The sequence below is a fragment of the Rhinatrema bivittatum genome, chromosome 2, assembly GCF_901001135.1.
Source record: "Rhinatrema bivittatum chromosome 2, aRhiBiv1.1, whole genome shotgun sequence".
NCBI lineage: Eukaryota > Metazoa > Chordata > Amphibia > Gymnophiona > Rhinatrematidae > Rhinatrema > Rhinatrema bivittatum.
The window spans coordinates 326,637,183-326,662,939 of record NC_042616.1 but is presented as its reverse complement, the minus strand read 5'-3'; the positions used below and the strand labels follow the sequence as shown (position 1 = coordinate 326,662,939).

Below are 25,757 nucleotides of genomic sequence, written 5' to 3'. Positions count from 1 at the left end.
TTCCAGACTCCGACCCAGCTGCCTGCTCCTTCTCGTTATGCTGGGGATGCTAAAGCTTGCCGTGGATTTCTCAATCAATGCTATGTGCGCTTCGCTTTACTCCCCAATCAATTCCTTACTGACGCAGTCAAGGTGGCGTACATTTTCTCCTTGCTGGATGGCAAAGCATTGAATTGGGCATCTCCTATGTGGGAGAAGAATGATGTCGCTCTCTCAAATCTGGACCTCTTTGTGGCTGATTTCAGGGCCGCGTTTGACGAACCTGCTCGCCAAACGTCGGCGACTTCGGAGCTCTTGCAAATTCGCCAGGGAGCACGTACACTGGCGGAGTATGCTCTGGAATTCCGCACCTTGGCCCTTGAGGTAGGGTGGCGTGATGATGCCCTTAGGGGTATTTTTCTTGAGGGTCTTGCGGGTCGGATTAAGGACATACTTGCTGCTAGAGACCTTCCTGAAGACCTTAATGCTCTCATAGAGCTCGCTGGCCGCATTGATCAGCGTTTGCAACAACGGGCCAGAGAGGTACGTCCGCCGCGGCGTATGTCGCCACTAGCACCGACCTTTTCCAGACCGCTTACCTCAGTTTCCCGGTCCACGGGGGCTTCTGCAGCAACCTCCTCAGACGAGCCTATGCAGCTGGGGAGGACTTCCCTGACTGAGGAGGAGAAACGCCGCCGCCGGACACAAGGACTGTGTTTGTATTGCGGTGGGAAAGGGCATTTCCTGACTAATTGCAAAGAGCGGCCGGGAAACGCTCAAGCCTAGGAGTAAGGGAGGAGTGTCCCCTGGGCTGTCTTAACGCTGCTCCTCAATGTACTGTACCGGTAACTCTAAAATTTCCCGGGGGATCTTTTGAGACTCGGGCTCTGATCGACTCGGGGGCTGGAGGGAACTTCATTGCTCACTCACTGGTGGAGCGCCTACGTATAACTACTCAACCTCGAGAGCCTCCATTGCGAGTCACCTCCATCCAAGGGACCCCATTGTCCGGAAGCATCTCTGTGGTTACAGCTCCGATTTCTCTCCAGACTGGCCTGTTTCACAGTGAGGTGATCTCTTTCCTTGTTTTGGAAAAGTCTGTACATCCTATAGTTCTTGGCTTACCATGGTTACAGCAACACTCTCCTATAATTCACTGGGACAATTTACAGATTGCTCAATGGAGTCCACGGTGTTTCCAGTCTTGCATTACCACTACAGCGAGTCCACCCATTACCCTGGCACATGCCGGCCCTATACTCCCGGCTGTGTACAGCGAGTACTCCGATGTATTTTCTAAAGAAAAAGCAGAGCTGCTGCCACAACACCGTCCCTTCGACTGTGCCATTGAACTTCTTCCCGGCACTACACCACCCCGGGGAAGGGTGTATCCTTTATCCCAACCCGAGACTAAAGCCATGTCTGACTATATTAAGGAAAACCTGGCGAAGGGGTTTATACGTCAGTCAAAGTCATCTGCGGGGGCTGGGTTCTTTTTTGTGGCCAAGAAGGACGGGTCTTTACGTCCCTGCATCGACTACCGGGGTTTAAATAGGATTACTAAGAAGAACCATTACCCATTGCCATTGATTCCTAAATTATTGGACAGACTCCAAGGGGCTCGAAATTTTACCAAATTGGACCTAAGGGGAGCCTATAATCTTGTACGCATCCATCCCGGTGATGAGTGGAAGACCGCCTTCAACACCCGGGACGGGCACTACGAATATTTGGTTATGCCATTTGGCTTGCGCAATGCTCCTGCCGTATTCCAGCATCTCATGAATGAGATTCTTCGGGAACTGCTAAACACTTGTGTCATAGTCTATCTAGACGATGTTCTCATCTTTTCGCAAGATCTGGATACTCATCGCCGGCAGGTCCAGCAAGTTCTTCAGATTCTCCGAGACCAGCACCTCTTCGCCAAACTAGAAAAATGTCTCTTTGAGCAGGACTCTTTGCCCTTCTTAGGGTACATTGTGTCAGCCACTGGATTTTGCATGGACCCAGAGAAGGTGTCGGCCATTAAGAAGTGGCCTCAGCCTACAGGTTTAAAAGCATTGCAACGCTTTCTAGGCTTCGCTAACTTTTACAGACACTTTATTCCGGGATACTCCCGGCTGGTGGCACCTTTAACAGCCTTAACAAGAAAAGGAGCGGATGTTCGCCACTGGTCTACGGAGGCTTGTAAAGCGTTTCAAGATCTAAAAGACGCATTTCTATTGGACACTTGTTTACGTCATCCTGATCCATCACGTCCCTTCATAGTGGAAGTAGATGCGTCCAGTGTGGCGGTAGGAGCAGTTCTATCACAGCACTCTAGTACAGGAACTCTACTCCCATGCTCGTATTTCTCTAAAAACTTTCTCCTGCCGAAAATAATTACGGAATCGGTGATAAAGAACTTCTCGCCATCAAGTTGGCATTTGAAGCATGGAGGCAGTGGCTAGAAGGAGCTCAGCATCAGATCACAGTGTACACAGATCATAAAAATCTAGAGTTTCTTTCTCAAGCCCAACGCCTCAATCCCAGGCAGGCGAGGTGGTCGTTGTTTTTCAGCTGGTTCGATTTTATTCTCAAATACCGACCAGCCTCTAAGAACATCCGAGCCGATGCTCTATCCCGAAATACCATCCTCGAGGAAAGGAGTGACTCTCCACAGTATATCATCGATCCAGCCAGGATCTCTCTTGCCAGCACCAGTGTTTCTCCACAAGGACGAGTGGTGGTACCTCGACGTGACCGTAGGAAGGTTCTTGAATGGGCTCACGACTCTCTTACGGGAGGTCATGCCGGTCGAGTAAGAACTCTCACTCTTTTAAATCGATTCTATTGGTGGCCTCGGGTATGACAAGATGTTCTGGAATATGTAGCTTCCTGCCCAGTATGTGCCAGACAAAAGCCACTTCCTGGACGACCTTGGGGTCTACTACAATCCTTACCAATTGCCACAGAACCATGGACACACATTGCCATGGACTTTATGGTAGACCTGCCTCCTTCTGAGGGTAAGACTGTAATTTGGGTGATCGTGGACCGTTTTTCTAAAATGGTACATTTAGTACCACTGGACAAACTTCCTTCTGCACCTGATTTAGCAAATCTGTTCATACAACACATCTTCCGAGTTCATGGTCTTCCACAAAGTATAGTCTCCGACCGTGGGCCTCAGTTTACAGCTCGCTATTGACGAGCCCTTTGCAAAAAGTTCGGGGTTCAGTTAAATCTCTCTACAGCATTTCACCCCCAAAGTAATGGACAGACGGAAAGAATTAATCGGTCCATCAAGTCATTCCTCCGCAGCTTCATTTCAGAGAAAAGAGATAATTGGGTTGCATTACTGCCTTGGGCTGAATTCGCATATAATAATCATGAACACTCTGTCACGGGCCAATCACCTTTTCAAACGGTTTTCGGTCGTCATCTCAGACCGCCTGTGCCAATTCCTGTGGAGGTAGCGTCTCCTGCGGCTCAGTCAACGGCGACTCAATTTCATCAACTATGGTCTACTCTTCAGCATCGACTTTCGTCTGCAGCACAGAAAGCACAGACTACAGCAAATCGTCATAGACGGGCTGCTCCAACACTACTACCTGGCACTAAGGTATGGTTAAATACCAAGAATTTGCACTTTGCAGGATACTCTCGCAAATTGGCTCCTAAGTTCTGTGGTCCATTTCCAGTGGCGGAACGTATCGGATTAGTATCCTACAGACTCCGACTGCCTTCTTCATTACGCATTCACAATGTGTTTCATGTGTCCCTCTTAAAACCTGTGGTGCACTCACGTTATTATCATCTCACTCATGATGATGTCTCTGCATCATCTCCCGGGGACCCGGTCTATCAAGTACATGAGGTACGGGATGTACCATTTCACAATCGTCGGTGGGAATATTTGCTCGCCTGGGAGGGCTGTGGTTCTGAGGAGGATTCCTGGGAACCCGCACGGAATATCCTGGACAAGTCTCTGCTGTCCCAATTTCACTTGGACAACCCTGGGAAACCCGGTCCTCTTAAGAGGGGGCGTAAAGGGGGGGGTACTGTTACGATCCCAGTCACTTGCCTAGTGACCGGGCTCTTACCTGGCTCCGGGGCACCGCGAACCGCCGGGTTTTTGGCCTCCAGGGCCGCATGGCAGCGGCGTCTCCTCGTGGAGATGCCGTCAGGAACTCCTCCCCCCAGATCGGGTACGCGCGCGCGAAGAGCCGGGTTTTGAGGCGTCTGCTCCCGGATGGGCAGACACGCCTCTTCTGATGTCAGCGAATTGAGCTGAGGATTTAAACCGGGACTTTTGAAGATGCAATTCGCCTTGCAACAAGGTCTCTCTTCGGAGTGCTAGTTGCCATCGTTCGTCTGCCTGCCTGGTTCCTGATCTCTGCCTGCCTGACTCCGGTATCGTTTGTTTGCCTGCCTGGTTCCTGATCTCTGCCTGCCTGACTCCGGTATCGTTTGTTTGCCTGCCTGGTTCCTGATCTCTGCCTGCCTGACTCCGGTATCGTCCGCCTGCCTGGTTCCTGATCTCTGCCTGCCTGACTCCGGTATCGTCTGCCTGCCTGGTTCCTGATCTCTGCCTGCCTGACTCCGGTATCGTTTGTCTGCCTGGTTCCTGACCTCAGCTTGCCCAACTTTGGTTCCTTCTACTCGCCTGGTTCCTGATCCTTGCCTGTGTGACCCCTACTTTTCCTGCTTGCCGCCTGCCTTGACTACAGTTCGTGACCGCTACTTGTCTGCTTGCTGTCTGCCTAGCCTCTGGTTCGTATCTCGTCCTTGGATCCGTCTGCTCTCACCTAAGACCCAGCGGTCCGGGTCCCTACGGGCTCCTCCCGGGGGGATCTCGGGCTTCCAGGGCGAAGACTCCTAAGTCCTTGCAACCCGGGCCTCAACAGCTCCTCTGGAGGGGTCACGAGTTGCCAGGTGAAGATTCATCGTTTTCATCGAGTCTGCCTCCCGTCCGTCTCTCTGCGACAGTCGGCTCAAGGATCCACTTTCAGTTTGGACAATCACAACAATGGGATTAAAATATATTATGGTTTTATTGATTGCTTTGTGGATTTTTTGCTGTCCTAATTAAATGATTGTAGATTGCATTGAACATTTTAGGAAAAGCAGTACAAAATCTAAATAAATAAACTTTAAAATGATAACATAGGGGGAAAAAACAGTACATACAGTAAAACAATTAATAAAATGACAAATTCAAAACAAACACCAAAGTTAACAATGTAGGTGGGCTACATATGTTGTTTAGAACATATTTAATCCTATAGTATGACATTATTTGGTATTTAGCTTCTTACTCTTAGTTCCAGCTGTTATCCTGATCAGAGCATGCTCAGAGGATTTCTAATCCACCAGCCAGCTGCCTTCTCTTCCCACATAGAGAAGGGCTCAGTCTATCTAGTCTATTGCCTAGACCTCCCATGTATGTCTTTTTCTCCAGCAGTCTGCTGTCTCCTCATTCCTACCTAATCCATGATCAGACATGCCAACTTCCTACTCAGTTGTAAAAGCTTGCACACTCTTTCTCCTCTTCTGCAGGTCAGTTGTTTCCTCCTTCCACAATATTCAGGCACTGAGCCATCTGCCTTCCCTTCTCCATGTACCAAAAGCCTGGCCTATTCATAGTGCTGCTTCTTTCTCCAGCAGATCTCTCCTTCTAGCAACATTGTTCTCTTACTCATGCTGCTTTCAGCTGCAGTACGTGACAATCCACATTTTCAGAGGTTTTAGAGATAAAAATAAATCTTTCCTACCCCCAAACCTCAGGTTTTATATGATTCCTCCTTTCTTCCCTGATTCAAACTGATAAATTAAGGTTCCCAGATTTTATACTTTATTGATTTTGTTCAATTGCCAGCACCTATATCTGAACTGTTGTTCTCTTTTATTAAGTATCATTATTTCAAACATTGTAATTAAGAATTAAGTAAATCCTTACAATGGGTCTACTAATAGATAGAATTATCAAACTAAAAACAAACGTTAATATATATGAGGTCAATATTCAAAAGATAGCCGGTTAGACGGATATCTTATCTGGTTAAGCAGCACCGCCACGATCTTCTCATTGCCCACCCACAATTTACCCAGTTAACCTGATAGCTGGATAAGTGACTTATCTGACTAGCGGCCGCTGAATATAACTGGATATTCAGCGGAACCTAGATAGCCGGATAAGTGCTACTTATCCAGCTATCTGGTGTTTGAATATCAACTTTGTGGAGAAACAGGGACTGTGCATTCTCTGTGGTTTATTGTTCTGCCCTGTGACACTTTTCCAAAGAGAGCTCATTTCCTGTGTGTTGGCCTGCAGGTGGTATTTGACCTCTGCTCTGTAGTTCATGCAGAAGCTTTAGATGCTGCTTGGACTGAATGTGGTTTGATCAGTTTACAGATCTCAGCAGCCTTAAGTATATGTAACATTGAAATACCCTGCAGTGCCATTGGCCAGAAAGCTAACTGTTAATACTGTGTGTCTTGATTGGCCCTGGAGACAGAGAACTCTCCAGTTTTGGCTGGGTGTACAGAGAGAGCAGATCTCTGTGCTGGGGCCCTGTTCAGCTCCTGTGGATAGCCTTTTTCTGACCTCCCCAAGCACTGATAAGTAGCGAAAAGTGTTCAGTTAGCTTTTGCTGTATAATCCTTGTTGTTTTACCTGTTTCTGTTTTCAGTTTAAATCTTTTATCCATTCACTGTTTCTAATTTTTCTTAATAAACTGTTTAATCTGTTAGCTCTGCCTGTCTTGGACTGACTAACGATCCTAGTATTGTGTATATTTGGTCTGTGGGTGTATTTCTAGGAACTGTGTGACCCTTGATTGTGAGGAGTCTCAGTATCCCTAGAAACCAACAGGAGATAGCTTGTGGGTGGGGAACTAGCCCAGAAGCAAGCTGGAACCCAGTTGGCAGGTGGGAGGCTACCAATGTAGAAGCTTGTGAATAGGTGCAGGCAGGCCTGGGCAGTTTTTGGCAGGACCCTTTGAGTGACCCTAGAGCTAGCCTGAGTGGGTGTTAGGGATGGCACTGCAGCATTACGTGACAGACCTCTAAGAGTTTTGCTGACTTAAAATGCAAATGATGGCTAACACAATTACTAAAATCACATTTAGTATGCTACACATTTATCAGCAGTGTACCTGTATAAATAATGATAGATATTTTCTATTTATTTTCTGCAGATGGTAATTTCTGTGTTAATTATAACCATCGAGGACTCATATCTAAAGCTAAAGTGAAAGCTATCAAGTACAGCATTGTGGTAATTCTTGGTAAGTTGCAATCTTCTAATTTGGAACTACCTAAAATTAAATAGTTTACATATAGAGGGTAATTTTCAAAGGGACTTCTATGGATAGAGTAGTGTTGTACCACAGAAATGGTCCTTTAGAAAATTGCTGCCAAGAGGGAAGGGACCATGTATGACCTTTACAGGAATGACAAGCAGGGAACTGAGGGGAAAGAGGCAAAATACTGAAATAGTGACATAGAATAAAATAGTTGTCTTTCAAGCTGTATGAGCAATATGTATTAGGATATTCCATTATAGAAATAGAGGGAAAGATTGTAGAAATTCTGGCCCTATATGCACTGTCTATCCTGGAATATATTATAATTACTAGGGATGTGAATCGTTTTTCCTAACAAATTGAAATATCATACGATATTTCTAAATTCATTAGAAATCAGTTAAAAGAAAGAAACGATCAATTTTACCCCCAATTTTTCATAAAAATTGTTTTTTGGGTTAGTGCATGCTAACAAAGTGCGCACTAACAAAAATAGCAAAAAATAACAAAAAGTAACAAAAATAAACGTTTTTTTTGTTAGTGCGCGCAAACATGAGTTAGCGCGCACTAAACCGAAAAATGATTTTTCACTAAAAAAAACCCGGGGAAACGCGGGAAAATGATTGTTTCCTGTGGCCAGACGATCACGAAAGTGGGAACAATTGGGCACCCGATTCACATCCCTAATAATTACTACAGATCGGACAAGGATAAAATACAGGTAAGTACCACCTTGCCCAGCTCCAACCATTGTAAAGTATTCCTGTAGCCATAGGCTGAAGTCAGAGGGTCAATGCTGCTCTGCCATTTGGCCAGTGAACACATGGCAGGCATGAATGGGAGAGATGAGACCGGCAGGTGAGAGCAGGAGTTGAATGGGATGAAAGACAAGGAAGAGATACAGGGCAGAAGGGAGAGAGAATGAGGAAAGTATACAGTCAATCCCTTCTCTCAACCCCCTAAGATTATTCTCCTCTCTTTCTCATACTGTTATGCCTGTTGGTCGCAGATGGCTGCGACCTCTCATGCTCACCTCTTTTCTCCCTGCACCATCAAGTCTGGGAAGAATGGTGGTCAATCCCACAGAGGATTCAGAAATCCAGGCATAAATAGTTTACAGTGGGCTCTGGTAGAACAAGATCTGTGACTCTGAGATACCCAATTTCCCCAACTTTGAAGCATCCTATGTAACTCCCCAACTCTCACAGAAAAGACAGACATCCAGAATTCAGAAACCCATAAATAATTGCATTACAATATGCCCTGGTAGAATAAGGCCTGTGATGAAGAGCACCCACTTTCCCCACTGTTGCCCTTACATAATGCATTTTCTGCATTAGAAAATGAAGAAGCCCTAGCAATAGAATGTGAAGTGATTTCTGAAAGGGAAGTAGTCACCCAATGCACCCAGTATCCCTTCAACATGATCAAATGTCATAAAAAAAAGTTGTTTCTGTTGCGTCCGTCGGTCGCAGACAGCTGCGACCGCTCTCCCTTACCTCGTTTCCTCCCTTTTCCTCCTCCTTGGGCAAGATGGCTGCCTCAGGTGCCGAGTGCTGAGGGCCTCAGCATCTCCAGCTTAGCATGGGCATTCCAGTCCACCATGTTCACTCCCGTGACCTCCTAGGGCGCATGCACGCACATCTCCTATGCTCAAATACACGTCATGGAGGGAACCTTGGGGGCATCCCCACCGCATGACGTCAATACCTCTGGGTATTTAAAGCCTCCGCTTTGCTACCACCTTTGATTTAGCAAGGACTTCGGTTTAAGCTACTCTGACCGCTCTAAGCTTCACGCTTAGACATCGCTCTACACTCCAAGGGCCTCGCTCCTTTAGAAGCTCAAGACACCCGCACCTCGGGGGTCTCTCGCTTCCATCACCCTTTGGGGCCTCTACTAATTGAGACAACCACTCCTCAGGGGTCTCTCACTCTTATTCTTTTCAGGATCTTCGGACTATCAGGTACTCGCTCCTCAAGGACCTACCAGTCTATGTATCCTGAACCATGGACCTTCGGTCCCACTATCTCACTACCAGGAAGATGCCTACACTCCTGTGAGTACCTCTACGATCCGGTACTCCAACTCCACCCACAAGGCTCGACGTTGACCGCACCGCGGGTCCCCACCTCTCTTGAACATCTGGGTGAGATTCTACATGTGAGACTGTTGAACGTATTGGCACCTCGCAGACCTCAGTGCCTTACCTTCCTGCTTCATACCATCTATCTACAATAGTACAATAAAGCCCTCCATTCATTCTGTGCCTGCTATCTGAGTTTAGCCTATTGTTGTGGTTTCCCAAGGGGCCCCTCCCCGTGGGCAGAGTCATCTCCACAGTGACCAAGGGTCCATAATGCCACAAATACATCAGTTTCTGGAATCATCAAAGGAACCAAGTTGGGAACTCATGTTGATGGGGACACGACAGTTAAATGCCTTTCAGGATCCTCAGCTAATAGAAATGTAAACCATGTGGTCAAAGCAATTATAGAAGAAAGTAAGAATTATGATATCAATGTTTTCATCCATCTGGGGTCCAATGACCTCACTAGAAATGGTGTCCATAAAGTATAGGAAGATTTCCAAAGTCTAAGGAAGAAGATTAGATACATGGCAGACTATTGTCTTTTAGGAGGTATTACCTGTTCAGGGAAAGGGAAAGGAAAGGCTATACCAAATAGATTTTTTCAAACCTGGTTCAAAACCTGGTGTAAGGGAAAGTGTTTTGTATACATTGGAGGCCAGGGCCATGTATGGCGCAATAAAAGATTATATGGTAAGGATGGCCTACCTTTGTCTATGGCAGGAAAGAGGATACATAGTGAAAAATTCAGATCATACATTATCAGGTATTTAAACTAGGGAGCAGGAGTGGCCGGAGGTGGCTAGTAAAATTGGCATGTTATTCTCAAGTAAAACAGGAAGAGGGAAGAGACAGAAACAAAATCAGTTCAAAAAAGCAGAAAAGCTGACAAGGAGGAGCAGCTGGAAAGTTATGAAACAAATGCTCATAGTCTGGTAATAAAATCTCAGATCTTCAAGCACTAATGGTGGAGGCAGACTTGGACATTGTTGTTAATATGAAGAGATGATTCACTTATTCTCATGATTGGGATATGGCCATTCCAGCCTTTAACTTGTTGAGGAGAAGTAGCTCTTTATCTTAAAAGCAATTTCCAAGCAACTGAATTATAAGGGCATGGAATCGAGAAGAAGCATTATAGACCATCCTAAAAAATGAAGATGGTGATTCCATTTTTACTGGTATCATCTAAAGGCCATCAACTCAAACAGAAGAACTGGACAGAGATTTGATCAAAGACATCCAAAGGATGGGAAGGAAGGGAGAAGTGTTGCTAATTGGAGATTTTAATCTGCTAGATATGGATTGGAGCATCCCTTCTGAGCAATCTTCAAGAGGTAGAGAGATAGTGGATGCCTTTCCAGGGGCTCTGCTCAAACAACTGGCAATGGAACCCATGAAGGAGGGTGTGATACTCGATCCAGTGCTGCTCACTAATTATAATAATGTCTCTAATGTTTAAGTAGGGACTCACCTGAACACCAGTGATCATCAGATGATATAGTTCAATACCATGAACAGGATACAGAGAAGTCACATGAAGACCCAATTTTTTAATTTCACAAATACGAACTTTGTCAAAATGGGGACATACCTGGAGGAGAACTATAAGACTGGGAGAAAATGGGTGGAGTGGAATAACAATGGGCAAAATTAAAAGGAGCAATTACATAGCCAACAAATCTATATGTTAGAAAAGTAAACAAGAGTAAGAGGAAAAAGAGACTGTACTGGTTCTTTAAGGAGGTAGCTGAAAAAATAAAGGCAAAAGAAAAAACAGCGTTCAAGAAGTATAAAGGATCCCAAAAAAGGGAACACAGGGAAGAATACCTGCTAAAACTGAGAGAGACGAAAGAAATAAGGAAAGCAAAAAGTCAAGTGGAAGAAAGGATTGTCAAAGAGTTAAGAGAGGTGACAAAACATTTATCAGATATATCAGAGAAAGAAGAGAGGCCAGAGGTGATAGGGCGAAACTGAAAGGTGATGAGGAGCAATGTATGAAAAGAGACAAAGAAATGGTGAAAAATATTAAAGAAATATTTCATTTCAGTGTTCACTAAAGAAGACCCTGGAGAATAACATTGACAAAACCATAGATGGGGATGGGGCAGTTGAAACTCCATTTGCAGAAGAGAATGTATGGGACGAGCTAGGCAAACTGAAAGTGGACAAGGCCATGGGACCAGATGAAATAAATCCCAGGGAGTTCAGAGAAGTGGTGGTGGGTCCGCTGAAGAACTTGTTAAATAGATCTCTGGAAACAGGAGGGGTGCCACCGGATTGGAGAAGACCAGTTGTGGTCACGCTTCACAAAAATGGTAGCAAAGAGGAGGTTGGAAACCACAGGCCAGTTAGCATCACCTTGATGGTGGGAAAATTAATGGAGACTCTGCTGAAGAAAAGGATAGAAACATAGAAATGACAGCAGAAAAGAACCAAATCTAGTCTGCCCAGTAAGCCTGAGCCATATAGATTACCCCATGCTTATATGTTTCCCAGATCATAAAAATCAGGACCCTCATTGGTTGCTGTTTGAATTCCATTACCCTTAAACCCCCCCCCCCCCCGCCCCCATGTTTATCAGTTTCCTACACTAGCCCTTGTTGATTGCTGTTGATTCCAATTCCCTGTTATGCTTGCTGTTGAAGCATAGTGCAATGTTCGAGTTGCATCACAGTAACAGTCCTGTTGTTTTAGGATAGTAACCACTGCATCAGCATGTTAACCCCATAGTTGTTTCCCCAGACAGTAAAAGTTGGGTTGCTCAGTTGCTTAATGAATCCAATTCCCCTCCTTTCCCTGCCGATGAAACAGAGAGCAATGATGGAGTTCCATCAACAGTATCAAGGCTTATTGGTTAAGGGTAATAACTGCCACACCATCAAGTTACTGCATGCAATCTTTTCTTCATTTCCATCCTTTAGCCTTGAGAGATCCACAGTATTTATCCCATGCCCTTTTGAAGTCTTTCACTGTTTTGGTTTTCACCACCTCCACCGGAAGGGCATTCACTACCCTCGCCATGAAGAAATATTTTCTGATATTGGTTCTGAGGCATCCTCCTTGGAGTTTCATTCTGTTATCCCTAGTTCTACTGGTTTCTTTCCAATGGAAAAGGTTTGACATTTCACATCACTAAAACCTTTTAGGTGTCTGAAGGTCTGGATCATATCACCTCTGCGCCTCCTCTTTTCTTATTCATATCCTTCAGTCTCTCCTCATAGGTTTCCTGATACTGACCCCACACCATTTTGGTAGCCTTTCTCTGGACTGCCTCCATCCTGTCTCTATCCTTTGAGATAAGGGCTCCAGAACTGAACACAGTACTCCAGGTGAGGCCTCCACAAATAGGCAAACTTTACCTTCTATCCCTTCTGCAATGTCACTCACAAAGATATTGAACAGAACCAGTCCCAATACCAATCCCTTCGGTACTCCACTTAACATGGCTCTCTCTTCCGAGTAGGCTCCATTTATCATTACATGCTGTCTCCTATCAGTCAGCCAGTTTGTAATCCACTCCACTACTTTAGTGCTTACTCCAAAGCTCCTCATTTTGTTCACAAGCCACCTTTGTGGAACTGTATCAAAAGCTTTGCTGAAATTCAAATACATGACTTTGAGTGCTCTTCCTCAATCCAGTTCTCTAGTCACCCATTCAAAAAACTGGTGTACTATCTACAATCAGGTATATTGCTGGACCTGAGGCAGAATGAATTCACCATGGGAAGGACTTGTCAGACAAATCTGATGGTTTTTTTTTTTATTTTTTATTGGATGACTAGAGAATTAGATCTAGAATGAGTGCTCAGTGTGATCTACTTGGATTTTACCAAAGCTTTTGAAATGGTCCCACATAGGAGGATTGTTCATAAAATGAGAAGCTTGGGGTGAGTACCATGGTGGTAGCATGGATTACAAATTGGTTGACTGATAGGAGACAGCATGTAATAGTAAATGGAATCTACTCTGAAAAGAGAACCATATTAAGTGGTGAGCCAGAGAGATCAGTGGCTCTGTTCAATATCTTTGTGAGCAACATTACAGAAGGTATAGATCAGTGGTTCTCAACTGTGTCCTGGGGACCCCCCAAGCCAGTCGGGTTTTCAGGATATCCACAATGAATATGCATGAGAGAAAATTTGCATACACTGCCTCCATAACATGCACATTTTCTCTCATGCATATTCATTGTGGATATCCTGAAAACCTGACTGGCTGGGGGGTCCCCAGGACAGGGTTGAGAACCACTGGTATAGATGGTAAGGTTTGTCTATTTACAGATGATACTAAGATCTGCAACAGAGTGGACATGCCTGAAGGAGTAGAGAGAATTAAAAGTGATTTAAGAAAGCTTGAAGAGTGGTTGAAGATTTGGCAGCTGGGATTCAATACCAAGAAGTGCAGAGTCATGCATTTGGGATGTGGCAATTCAAAAGAGTTGTATGTAATGGGGGGTGAAAAACTGATGTGCATGGACTAAGACAGGAATCTTGAGGTATTAGTGTCTTGTGATCTAAAGATAGCAAAGCAATGTCATTTTCTAAGATGGTGCCGGCCGTCCATTGCTCCTACCATGTGACAGAGGACGACCAATGGCACCGGTAGCCCCTGTCACATGGTAAGGACAAAGTGCCACCAGCTCCATTTTGATTCCTGGCAGGCTCGCTCCCGGGACCCCCACTGGACCACCAGGGCTTTCAGTAAGTCTTGGGGGGGGGGGGAAATCGGGATGGTAGGGGGGTTGTAATTAAGTTACTTTGAAGGGTCGGGGTGAGTTTGGGGGGGGGGGGTTTAATAAATGTGCCCCTACCTCACGCTAACCCAAAAAACTATTTTTCCCCGAAATTTCAGGGAAAACTCAATCATTTTTTGGGTCCTCCGATCCATGCTGAATTGGACAATTTCTTTGAAATTTTCCAATTTGGCAAAAACGAATGCATATCTCTAATAGCTGCATTATCACAAGTATAACAAGTATTAACAGCAATTGGCACATTTTAAATTCAGGTAACAAGCATTAATTGGAAAATAACATGCATTATTGCACCTACACAACTTAGTAAATAAGTCAAGTTATTGTAGTGACAGTCTTTAGCTAGAGGCTATGCACAATGCACTGTAAATGCATGATGACTACAACTCTTTCATCTCAGGAGCTATGAACCCTGCTTCCACAGCACCACCAGCCTCAGGCAACAAGGAGAAGCTGTTGGGGTCTGCCTTGGGGAGTTGAGGGAAAGAGAGTGCTGGGGATGGGCTGGGGGCAAGCCTTTTTCACCTATCATTTTTTATGGACTATTTGACTAGTAACCCTATAATATCCCAAAGCATCCATTTCTGGCAGTTTAATAAAGATGGTTTTATGGATTTCTGTAATATTTATTTAATCTTAAAATAATGTTTGAATTACATATATATTTTTTTTTAGCTTTTGTGCTCTGCTGGAGTCCCTACTTTCTGTTTGATATTCTGGATAACTTCAATATACTGCCTGATACCAAAGAACGTGTCTATGCATCAGTTATTATTCAGAATTTACCAGCTTTAAATAGTGCCATGAATCCAATCATATACTGCATCTTCAGCAACAAGCACTGCCGTTTATTCAGGTACTGCTTTTTTTTTTCTTCTTTCAGCTTTACATAGTGTTGTAAATTAGAGCTGTGAAGAAAGTTCCACGGTAAAAACATTTAGAATGTATACCCTTCAGAATTATTCATGAAAAAAAGTTTTTTCTTTATGCAACTTGCTTTGCAAAATCAAAACTACTTCGCCTACATAATGTTTAGCATTACAAACAGCAGTTTCAAGACTACCTTTTTTGTCAAAAGATTTTATATTTTTACATCTTCAGTTTTATAAAGTCAAGGAAGCCAATATTCAGAAAAGCAGGGAAAAGATCACTTATCTGACTAAAGTTAGCCAGATACGTTATCCAGGCTATTCAGTAGGAGGAGTAGCCCAGTGGGTAGAGCAGTGGGCTCTGAACCAGGAGACCAGTGTTCAAGTCCCGCTGTTGCTCCTTGTGACCTTGGGCAAGTCACATTATCCTCCATTGCCTCAGGTACAAAACTTAGATTGTAAGCCCTCTGGGGATAGGGAAATACCTACAGTACCTGAATATAAACCTGTGTGATGTCTCAGATCAAATGTCAATATATAAAAGTAATAAATAAAGAATAAACCTCCTGCTGAATACAGTAATATATTTGAATAAATGTATCCACCTATACCTACCTGGACAACTTTCCAACCTCACTGGTTTGAATATAATATAATCACTTAGGTTTACATTATCTGGGTAGGTGTACCCAGATAACTCTTAACTGGCTACATTAAAGAAATATATTTTAAGTGACTGAACATATAAAAGAAAAACATCAATATGGGCCAGCCAAAGCAATCCCTTCTAAATAGGAATAAGTAATGTGGACCGTATTGCTGAATCTCTTCCCTCACCCCTCAAGTCCCTCAAAAAATACAACACGTTGCCAGCCTATCATCCTGGCAAGCCTCCCTGCCATTCCCCAGAGTGGAAAAATAAATTTAGAATCCAGGACCTCTTCTGAAGCCCACTCTCCCCTCTTCCTTCTGTAAGCCTAACCCAAACCCTCCCAACCCAACTGGCACAACCCAAATCCTGTATGGGCATTGGACGTTTGGTACAAATGTCCAGTGTTTAACCTTTCCTCACCCTCCAAGCCACCTTTGCACCACCACCGAGTCTTCTAAAGGTACTGGGGGTTCCGGGGCCCACTCGACCACTAGGGTCTATCTTTTATGTAAGGAGGGTGGTGGGAGGGGGTGGGGTTAACAGGGTGGTATTTGGTTGAGGGGGGGGGGATATTTTCTACAAAGTGGAGGATGTCGCTGCACCCAGTGTTGCTCTATAGCATGCTTTATACCATTACCCATATCAAAGCTTAGTAAATCTAGGCCATAACTTATAAAATAGATATTAGATCTGATTTCTGTTTTGTTTGGTTTAGAGCTAGTGATAAACAGATACAGTTTTTACCAATTCCAACTCTTGAATTATTCTACATAAAGTTCCCCTTGAGAAAAGCAAAGAATTCCTAGGGTGACTGTTTTCTTAATTGTTGCTCTTCCTCATTTTCAGCTGCTTGCCATGTTCTTTGAGGATCTAACTACATTTGCGTCTCTGCCACATTTTTGCTTGCTGTTGAGGCTGCTTGCTGTGGTCTTTGATTATGTAATCACATTTTCCTCTTTTCTACATTTTGCTGCTTGGACAACTGCTATTCTATTTGTAGTTGATGTTCTCCTACCCATCAGGGTTCTTTGCTTAAAACAGCCATTTTATCATATCTTTGTAAAGAAAACCCCACAGGTTGCTACCTTTGAATGTTTGTTCCAAACAAAACACAACATTACATTTTTCATTATGCATGGCATTCTAAGTAATGAAAGTATAATATAATATTACATCTTTTGTTTAAATGTAAAAGTTTTGAAGCCAAGTTTCATTGCATTTACTGGAACAATGTCCAAATGCATGAAAAAAAAAGCATAAAAACTTTTGAAAATATACACTATGGGGTCGATTTTAAAAGGAGCGCGCAGCTGTCCATGCACGTGTGGTACCCGGCATGCGCACATGGGTGCGTTGATTTTATAACATGTGTGCGTCAGTGTGCGCATGTTATAAAAGCTGATGGCCACGTGTACATGCACACTATGGGCTAGATTTTAAAAGCCCTGCGCGTAAATCATCCCGGATTTACGCGCGCAGGGCACACGCGTGCCGGCACACCTATTCTGCATAGGCCGCCGGCGCGCACAAAGCCCCGGGACGCGTGTAAGTCCTGGGGCTTCGTAAAAGGGGCGGGGAGAGGGCGGGTCCGGGGGCGTGGTGACGGTTCGGGGGCGGGCCGGGAGGGCAGTCCCGAGTCCCCCGGCACTGCAGCCTGTGCCGGGGGATGCGAGGCAGCGTGCACAAGTTACGCCTGCTTCAAGTAGGTGTAACTTGCCCAACAAAGGTAGGGGGATTTAGGTAGGGCCGGGGGGTGGGTTAGGTAGGGGAAGGGAGGGGAAGGTGGGGGGACGCGAAAGGAAAGTTCCCTCCTAGGCCGCTCCAATTTCGGAGCGGCCTCGGAGGGAAAGGAGACAGGCTGCACGGCTCGGCGCGCGCAGGCTGCCGATTTTGCGCAGCCTTGCACGCGCCGACCTCGGATTCTATAAGGTTCGCGTAACTACGCGCATATCTTATAAAATCCGCCATGCGCGCATGTGTGGGCAGCATACAGAAGGGCAAATTTTCTATTAATATGTGCGGCGACGCAATCAGGCCTCCCCCAGTTCCCTCCCAGTCCGCTGAAATTAAGATGCAGACTGGGAGGGAACTTCCATACCCCCCTACCTAAACTCCCTCCCTCTTCCCCTCTCCTCCCCACCCCCAAACCCTTCCTATCTTCTTACTTATTTTTTTGTTTTATTACTTTGTGCTCCTCTAGAGCTGAAGTAATCTGCACGCGCCGGCCAGCTGCTGGTAAATGCTTCCTCGGGACAGCATAGAATAGCGCTGTCCCAGCCTTCCCCCTGCCCCACCCCTCCCCGTCCAGACCCTGTCCCCCCGATCCGCCCCTTTGGAGAGACCCGGCATGTACCGGGGTTTACACGCATGGCCGGGCCTGTTTTAAAATGCACGTGGGCCTTTGAAATCCCGAGCTTATGAGGGTAACTTTGAAACCGGCGTGTGGCTGCACTTGTGAGAGCATTGGTCAGCCCGCTTCCAGGGTCCCGGCTAGTTTATAACTTGCTCACATGTTAAAAAATAGCCTGGCTATGCACACGTGCACCACATTTTAAGTGGGCATGCGCAGGTACATGCGAATTCCACTTCTACCGCATAAAAGGGGCACACGCAGACACCATTCCAGTTTTACCAGTTCTTCCTCAGTTCACCCAGATAAAAGATAGATCCTCCAACCCCCCATGGTTTGATAGCCTTCACTTCCCCCAGTTATCCCCAATCCTTACAATCCCACTGATCTGCCTAATTATCTTTATTTTTAACTTACACAGCATCCTTAGCAGAAGTAAACTTATGTAGCAGGGGGACTTGGCGCGTATCTGATCGCCTAAGTATTTAGGCACACATCTCTGGTTCACTCCTCCTGCCCCTTTTTGCAAATTTCATGAGATGTGCATGCTGCAGCATTTACAGAACATATCCGGGCGGCTTTAAAAATCTGCAAGCCCAACATATTTACACATTCCCTAATTAATGCCCGTGTCGGGTTTTAAAATTGGCAGTCATAATAATGTTGAAAGGGAGATATGCCTTTATAGTAGGGGTGTGCATTCGTTTTCACCGCATATGTAAAACGCAACTTTTTTTTTTTTAACTTAAAAAAGTGATGAGGCGAAAACGATCGCGATTTCCAACTTATTCAACATAGCTATGTTGAATAAGTTGGAAATCGCGATCGTTGATCATAAATAAAAATTTAAACCCCTCACCCTCCTTAATCCCCCCCCCCCCCCAAGACTTACCAAAACTCCCGGGGAGTCAGGACGCCATTCCTGTATTCCTTTGCGAGGAGCACGTGACGAGGACGTCACGTGATTCACCGCGCGTCCGCTCCGGGACCCTCGTTCGACCCAAACGGAACTTTTGGCCAGCTTGGGGGTCGACCCCCCCAAGCTGGCCAAAAGTTCCGTTTGGGTCGAACGAGGGTCCCGGAGCGGACGCGCGGTGAATCACGTGACGTCCGCGTCACTCCGACGTGACGCCGACATCACGTGCTCCTCGCAAAGGAATACAGGAATGGCGTCCTGACTCCCCGGGAGTTTTGGTAAGTCTTGGGGGGGGGATTAAGGAGGGTGAGGGGTTTAAATTTTTATTTCGGGAATCGGTGCACGTATGGACATAGACTCAACTTATGGAATTCTACATATGTCCATATTGACCGAAATTGACCCCCCCCCCCCCCCCCTTTCGACTTATGGACTTATGAACATAAACTTTTTGTCTGCACATCCCTACTTTATAGTGTAATTCTACTGACAATAATCATAGACATCCCTGTGAGGACATGAACTGGCTTGTTTTATCTTTGTTGAGAATGCCTATGGTTGTATATGAACACTTACGCTAAACTATATCCTTAATGTACATGACACAATCAGTGACCTACAAACTATCAAAATATAAATATAGAAAAAGTTGTATTAATTTCCACACAATTTTAAAAATCTTTGCAAAAGTATCATTTACATACTACTTCATAAAAAAACCAACATAAATGAAAAAGAGAAGGGAAAGGGAAACTAATCCATTCACAAGTATTTTAGCAACAGAGTATCCACATCACAAACATGATCCAAATTCTCTTAAAGAAACAGTTGCTAATATATCCTGCTTATTCACAATGTAACACTATTTCCACATAAAATTCAGTATGAGACACTGCTCTTCAAACAGTAGGCTGCTCAGATTTGTAAATGACAAACTCTTCACAGGAAGACCTGCTTCGGTGCCTCACACGGGCAATTATAGCAATAATCATATGTATTTCAGATGCTAATTATGCATTCTTTTTGTCTCCACTCTCAACAAAAGGTCTTCTGTTTCACCCTAAATATAGGGATCATCAGGAGAGGGAGATAGCATAGGGTTCTTGGATCATTGCTACATTTGAAGTTATGTCTTAACCCACATAATTTAGCAGTAAAGAGAATATTCTTATAAATATTGAAGTCATATAGATTAACTTGTCCAGCCAGAAACCAGCATCTTCATCTGGTAACTGGGGCTCAACAATGATAAAATGACAACTGGAAAGCAGCCTTTCACTTAATCTAAAATCAATCGAGAGGAAGCTAGTAGGTCAGTAGCGGAGGTAAAATTCCGGCTGAAGAAAGCTGGTATGCCTGAACTCTAAGAGCCTCACTTCTGTGCATCCCATCTCTGTCACTATTCTCATATTAAGCCATGCCATGCAGTGACTACTGGACTTTAGATAACTAGTCACCTTGTCATTAGCGGGTAATTTTCTAACTGTCCACATTAGTGCAAAGTCCATGGGTACTTATCTGTGGACTTTACCCCAATTTTCAAAGTAAAGATACCCATATAGTTTCACTTTGAACATTTTCTCAGGAAAATCACTGCATATATTTCACCTGCTGTTTTAAGAACATAAGAACATGCCATACTGGATCAGACCAAAGGTCCATCAAGCCCAGCATCCTGTTTCCAACAGTGGCCAATCCAGGCCATAAGAACCTGGCAAGTACCAAAAACCAAGTCTATTCCATGCTACTGTTGCTAGTAATAGCAGTGGCCATTTTCTAAGTCAACTTAATTAATAACAGGTAATGGACTTCTCCTCCAAGAACTTAGCCAATCTTTTTTTAAACACAGCTATACTAACTGCATTAACCACATTCTCTGGCAACAAATTTCAGAGTTGAGTGAAAAAGAACTTTCTCCGATTAGTTTTAAATGTGCCACATGCTAACTTCATGGAGTGCCCCCTAGTATTTCTATTATCCGAAAGAGTAAATAACCAATTCACATTTACCTGTTCTAGACCTCTCATGATTTTAAACACCTCTATCATATCCCTCCTCAGCCGTCTCTTCTCCAAGCTCAAAAGTCCTAACCTCTTTAGTCTTTCCTCATAGGGGAGCTGTTCCATTCCCCTTTTTTTTTGGTCACCCTTCTCTGTACCTTCTCCATCGCAATTATATCTTTTTTCAGATGTGGCGACTAGAATTGTACACAGTATTCACGGTGTGGTCTCACCATGGAGCGATACAGAGGCATTATGACATTTTCCGTTTTATTCACCATTCCCTTTCTAATAATTCCCAACATTCTGTTTGCTTTTTTGACTGCTGCAGCACACTGAACTGATGATTTCAATGTGTTATCCACTATGATGCCTAGATCTCTTTCTTGGGGGGTAGCTCCTAATATGGAACCTAACATTGTGTAACTATTGCATGGGTTATTTTTCCCTATATGCATCACCTTGCACTTATCCACATTAAATTTCATCTGCCATTTTGATGCCCAATTTTCCAACCTCACAAGGTCTTCCTGCAATTTATCACAATCTGCTTGTGATTTAACTACTCTGAACAATGTTGTATCATCTACAAATTTGATTACCTCACTCGTCATATTTCTTTCCAGATCATTTATAAATATATTGAAAAGTACGGATCCCAATACAGATCCCTGAGGCACTCCACTGCCCACTCCCTTCCACTGAGAAAATTTTCCATTTAATCCTACTCTCTGTTTCCTGTCTTTTAGCCAGTTTGTAATCCACGAAAGGACATCGCTACCTATCCATGACTTTTTACTTTTCCTTGAAGCCTCTCATGAGGAACTTTGTCAAATGACTTCTAAAAATCTACTGGTTCACCTTTATCTACAATGTAGATAACGTGTTTATTAACTCCTTCAAAAAAAGTGAAGCAGATTTGTGAGGCAAGACTTGCCTTGGGTAAAGCCATGCTGACTTTGTTCCATTAAACCATGTCTTTCTATATGATTTGTGATTTTGATATTTAGAACACTTTCCACTATTTTTCCTGGCACTGAAGTCAGGCTAACTGGTCTGTAGTTTCCCGGATCACCCCTGGAGCCCTTTTCAAATATTGGGGTTACAATAGCCACCCTCCAGTCTTCAGGTACAATGGATGATTTTAATGATAGGTTACAAATTTTTACTAATAGGTCTGAATTTTCATTTTTTAGTTCCTTCAGAACCCTGGGGTGTATACCATCTGGTCCAGGTGATTTACTACTCTTCAGTTTGTTAATCAGGCCTACCACATCTTCTTGGTTCACCGTGATTTGGTTCAGTCCATCTAAATCATTACACATGAAAACTTTCTCCGAAACAGGTACCTCCCCAACATCCTCTTCAGTAAATACCGAAGCAAAGAAATCATTTAATCTTTCTGTGATGGCCTTATCTTCTCTAAGTGACCCTTTAACTCCTCAATTATCTAACAGTCCAACTGACTCCCTCACAGGCTTTCTGCTTCGTATATTTGCCTCTACGACCAATTTCTTTTCAAATTTTCTCTTAGCCTATCTTATCAATGTCTTACATTTAACTTCCCAATGCTTATGCATTATCCTATTTTCTTCTGTTGGATCCTTCTTCCAGTTTTTGAATGAAGATCCTTTGGCTAAAATAGCTTCTTTCACCTCCACTTTTAACCGTGCCGGTAATCGTTTTGCCTTCTTTCCACCTTTCTTAATGTGTAGAATACATCTGGACTGTGCTTCTAGGATGGTATTTTTTAACAATGACCATGCCTCTTGCACACTTTTTACCTTTGTAGTTGCTCCTTTCAGTTTATTTCTAATTATTTTTCTCATTTTATCAGTTTCCCTTTTGAAAGGTTAGTACAAGAGCAATGGATTTTCTTACTCTCTCCCTTCCAGTCATTAATTCAAATTTGACCATAGTATGAACACTATTGCCAAACAGCCCATTACTTCTCTCACCAAATCCTGTGCTCCACTGAGAATTAGATCTAAAATTGCTCCCCTTCTTATCGGTTCCTGAACCAATTGCTCCATAAAACTCATTTATTCCATCCAGGAACTTTATGTCTCTAGCATGTACCGATGATACATTTACCCAGTCAATATTGGGGTAATTGAAATCTATATGAAAACACGTGGTATTTAGAAATCTTTTAGAAAATAACAACGCTGTAGAATTTTCTCATATAGATTTAAGGACCATCATACCACCCCCAGTGCTCACAAGTTGAACTTGCATTTCATGCACTTTCACAGGGTCACATTTAATCAATTGGTCCAAGGAACTAGCATCAAAGTTCAATTATTTGTATTTTTTTGTGTTTTTTACTATATATTTAAAAAGGGTTGACTTTCCTTATTTGTAGGTTGTCGGGGTTGCTCATCCCGTAGCTGTCGGAGTCACTTGTCCGACGCGCGCGTTTCGCCACACAAGCTGCTTCAGAGACATCCGTTTCAAGCTCTCCTGATCCAGCACTTTCCCTTGCTTTAGCGGGGATATAAAGCAGATCTTTAAACAATGACAATGCAAGATGCTGCGGGTCCGTCAATTTTTCGAACGCCGACACCATCTCCCTGCTTAGGCTGAAATCTCTAAGCAGGGAGACGGCGTGTACCTGGGCGCCTCTAAAAATCCATGCAGCGTGCGCTGGTCCAAGTTACATATCTCCCAGCTTTGGCACACGTGGGGGCTTTTATATTCCCCAAAAAGGGGAATATAAAAATCTGATAAATAACTAAATACTATTTTATTGGGAACGTGTATTATAAATTGTTTAAGTATCTAGCCATTTGTTTACTTAAGGGTCAAAATTCAAAAGATTTATTAGTTTTAACTCAGCTTTTAACCACATAAATTTCCCTAGTAAAAAATTTCCCCAGACCCAGCTCTGTCCAGCTAAAATCGGTTGGCACTAAGTCAGGGGGTCAAAGCATGCCTGGGATTGTTTTCAAATTTAAACAGTCAGCATGACATTCAGCGCTAATGAGCTAAACTTGTCTACCTAGGTGTGACCGTACAAATAGCTTGCTTTAAATCTAACCGCATAAGATTTGCATAGGCGGAGTTGACCGCATATATTAGTCAGCTACAACACTAGCCAGGTAGCTAGGGCTGAATATCCAGACCAAGTTAACCAGTTAAAATTAAGTGGCCAACTTCATTGCTCAGGGACCTTTTTGCAAATTTTACCAGCATATTAAATAAACCCAATATTTACCTTTGTGCTCCTTAGGGAAAGAAGATCAGGAAAACTGGGAGGAACACTCAGAGACAGAACTGAAGGCCTGGAAATGCAAGTTGTATCTAAACCGGAGTATATCTAGCATCCGTCACCAGTGCCTAAAGCGGGATGCTTTGATGAGCACATCTAAGCCAACTATTCTGAACATTGTACAGTCTCCCTGATAACTTACACAGTGAATATTTCTGAACAAACTACAAGATAAAGTCATGGATGTAAATAGATTTTCTTATCAGAATTTTCGTAACTATTTTTAAAATTGCTGTAATATTTTGAAGCTATGTCTCAAACACCGGTAAAATGCATTTTCAATTAGTTGGGAGGTACTTATTTAGTTTTTTTATGAGTCATTTTGAATGAATAGATTAGAACACTCATCATTCTGTGGCCTCAGAGGAGACGAGCGCATCATTTATTTTTTTACTATTGTTTCCCGAAAAAGAAAGGATTATTGACAAAATGGTGAAAATACATTTTTTGATACAGCTGCATGCCTTACAGACAGTCAAAACTATACAGTATTTTTCTGTACTGAAGCTTTTAGATAATACATAAAGTTAAATCTTGCAACCTCCACAGCACACAAGGAAACTATGAAGCCAATATCTGAACATGATATTTAAAGTCTGCAAATTATCTATCATAAATTCTGCATTCAATTATTTATCCTATCAAAAAATGTACTTTTGTAAGTTGGGTGTGTTTGTATTGGTGACATATTTTTCTTTGTTTCCTTACAATGGGAATTCTGAATGCATGAGAAAATGGGATCAAATATATTTGATTATATTACAACAGCCTTGTTTTATTGTAATTCAAAGAGGAAGAAGGAAAGATAATGCCTCCCATAACAGTGGAATCTCTTCCCATAAAATATAGTTTAGATTATGAGAGGCAGCTGAACACAGTCTTGGCAGCCATAACTAACATATCACTGAGACTGACCCATGCAACACTCAGCCATGGAGTAAAAAGGGTGGGAAAATGAGGAAGAGTTGTGTGCCTCATGGTGGTTAACTATGTTGACCATGTTACCGTTGCTATTACTAACAACGGTAACATGGAATAGCAACAGTAGCATGAAATAGACTTAGTTTTTGGGTACTTGCCAGGTGCTTGTGACTTGGATTGGCCACTGTTAGAAACAGGATGCTGGGCTTGATGAACCCTTGGTCTGACCCAGTATGGCATGTTCTTATGTTCTCATGCTGGGTTGGCTGAGAGACCATGTGAGGCAGGGAGCACGTTTGAATGCTCTAGCTTTAAAGACTGGCAGCTTGAGGAATATTCCTCTCTGCCTGGTCCATCTGACTCAAGACAAGCAACCTTACTGGCAGGATTGTAGCCTTTGGATTTGGAGCAGTTCTGAAGGTGTTTTTCTCTTTGCTGATATGTAAAGACTATTTGTAGGTGGCTGGGTGGCAGCTAGTTTGTGAGTCTTCTCCCGGCTGACTTTGTGCTTTGGACCCGGTCATTGTTGCTCAAGTCTCTGGGGCGTGGATTGTGCAAGAGTTGTCCTACATATTATGTGGATTGGGGGAGGGGGGCTGGGTCGGTTTTGGGTGATGGGAGGGCAAACAAACACAATGAGTTGTTGGGGAGAGGTGCTTGGTCAG

General features: G+C 43.7%; 1 protein-coding gene across 1 annotated transcript in view; it reads left to right on the top strand.

Annotated features, from left to right (window-relative positions):
- The window catches only part of NPSR1 (neuropeptide S receptor 1), a 197,691-nt gene extending 172,479 nt beyond the window's left edge, over positions 1-25,212 (top strand). Inside the window, exons 6-8 of the mRNA XM_029587090.1 lie at positions 7,161-7,250; positions 14,789-14,969; positions 24,133-25,212. Coding sequence (XP_029442950.1) covers positions 7,161-7,250; positions 14,789-14,969; positions 24,133-24,223 — 362 coding nt within the window. The 3' untranslated portion in view covers positions 24,224-25,212. The remainder of the gene's footprint in view (positions 1-7,160; positions 7,251-14,788; positions 14,970-24,132) is intronic.
- Positions 25,213-25,757: the final 545 nt, after the last annotated feature.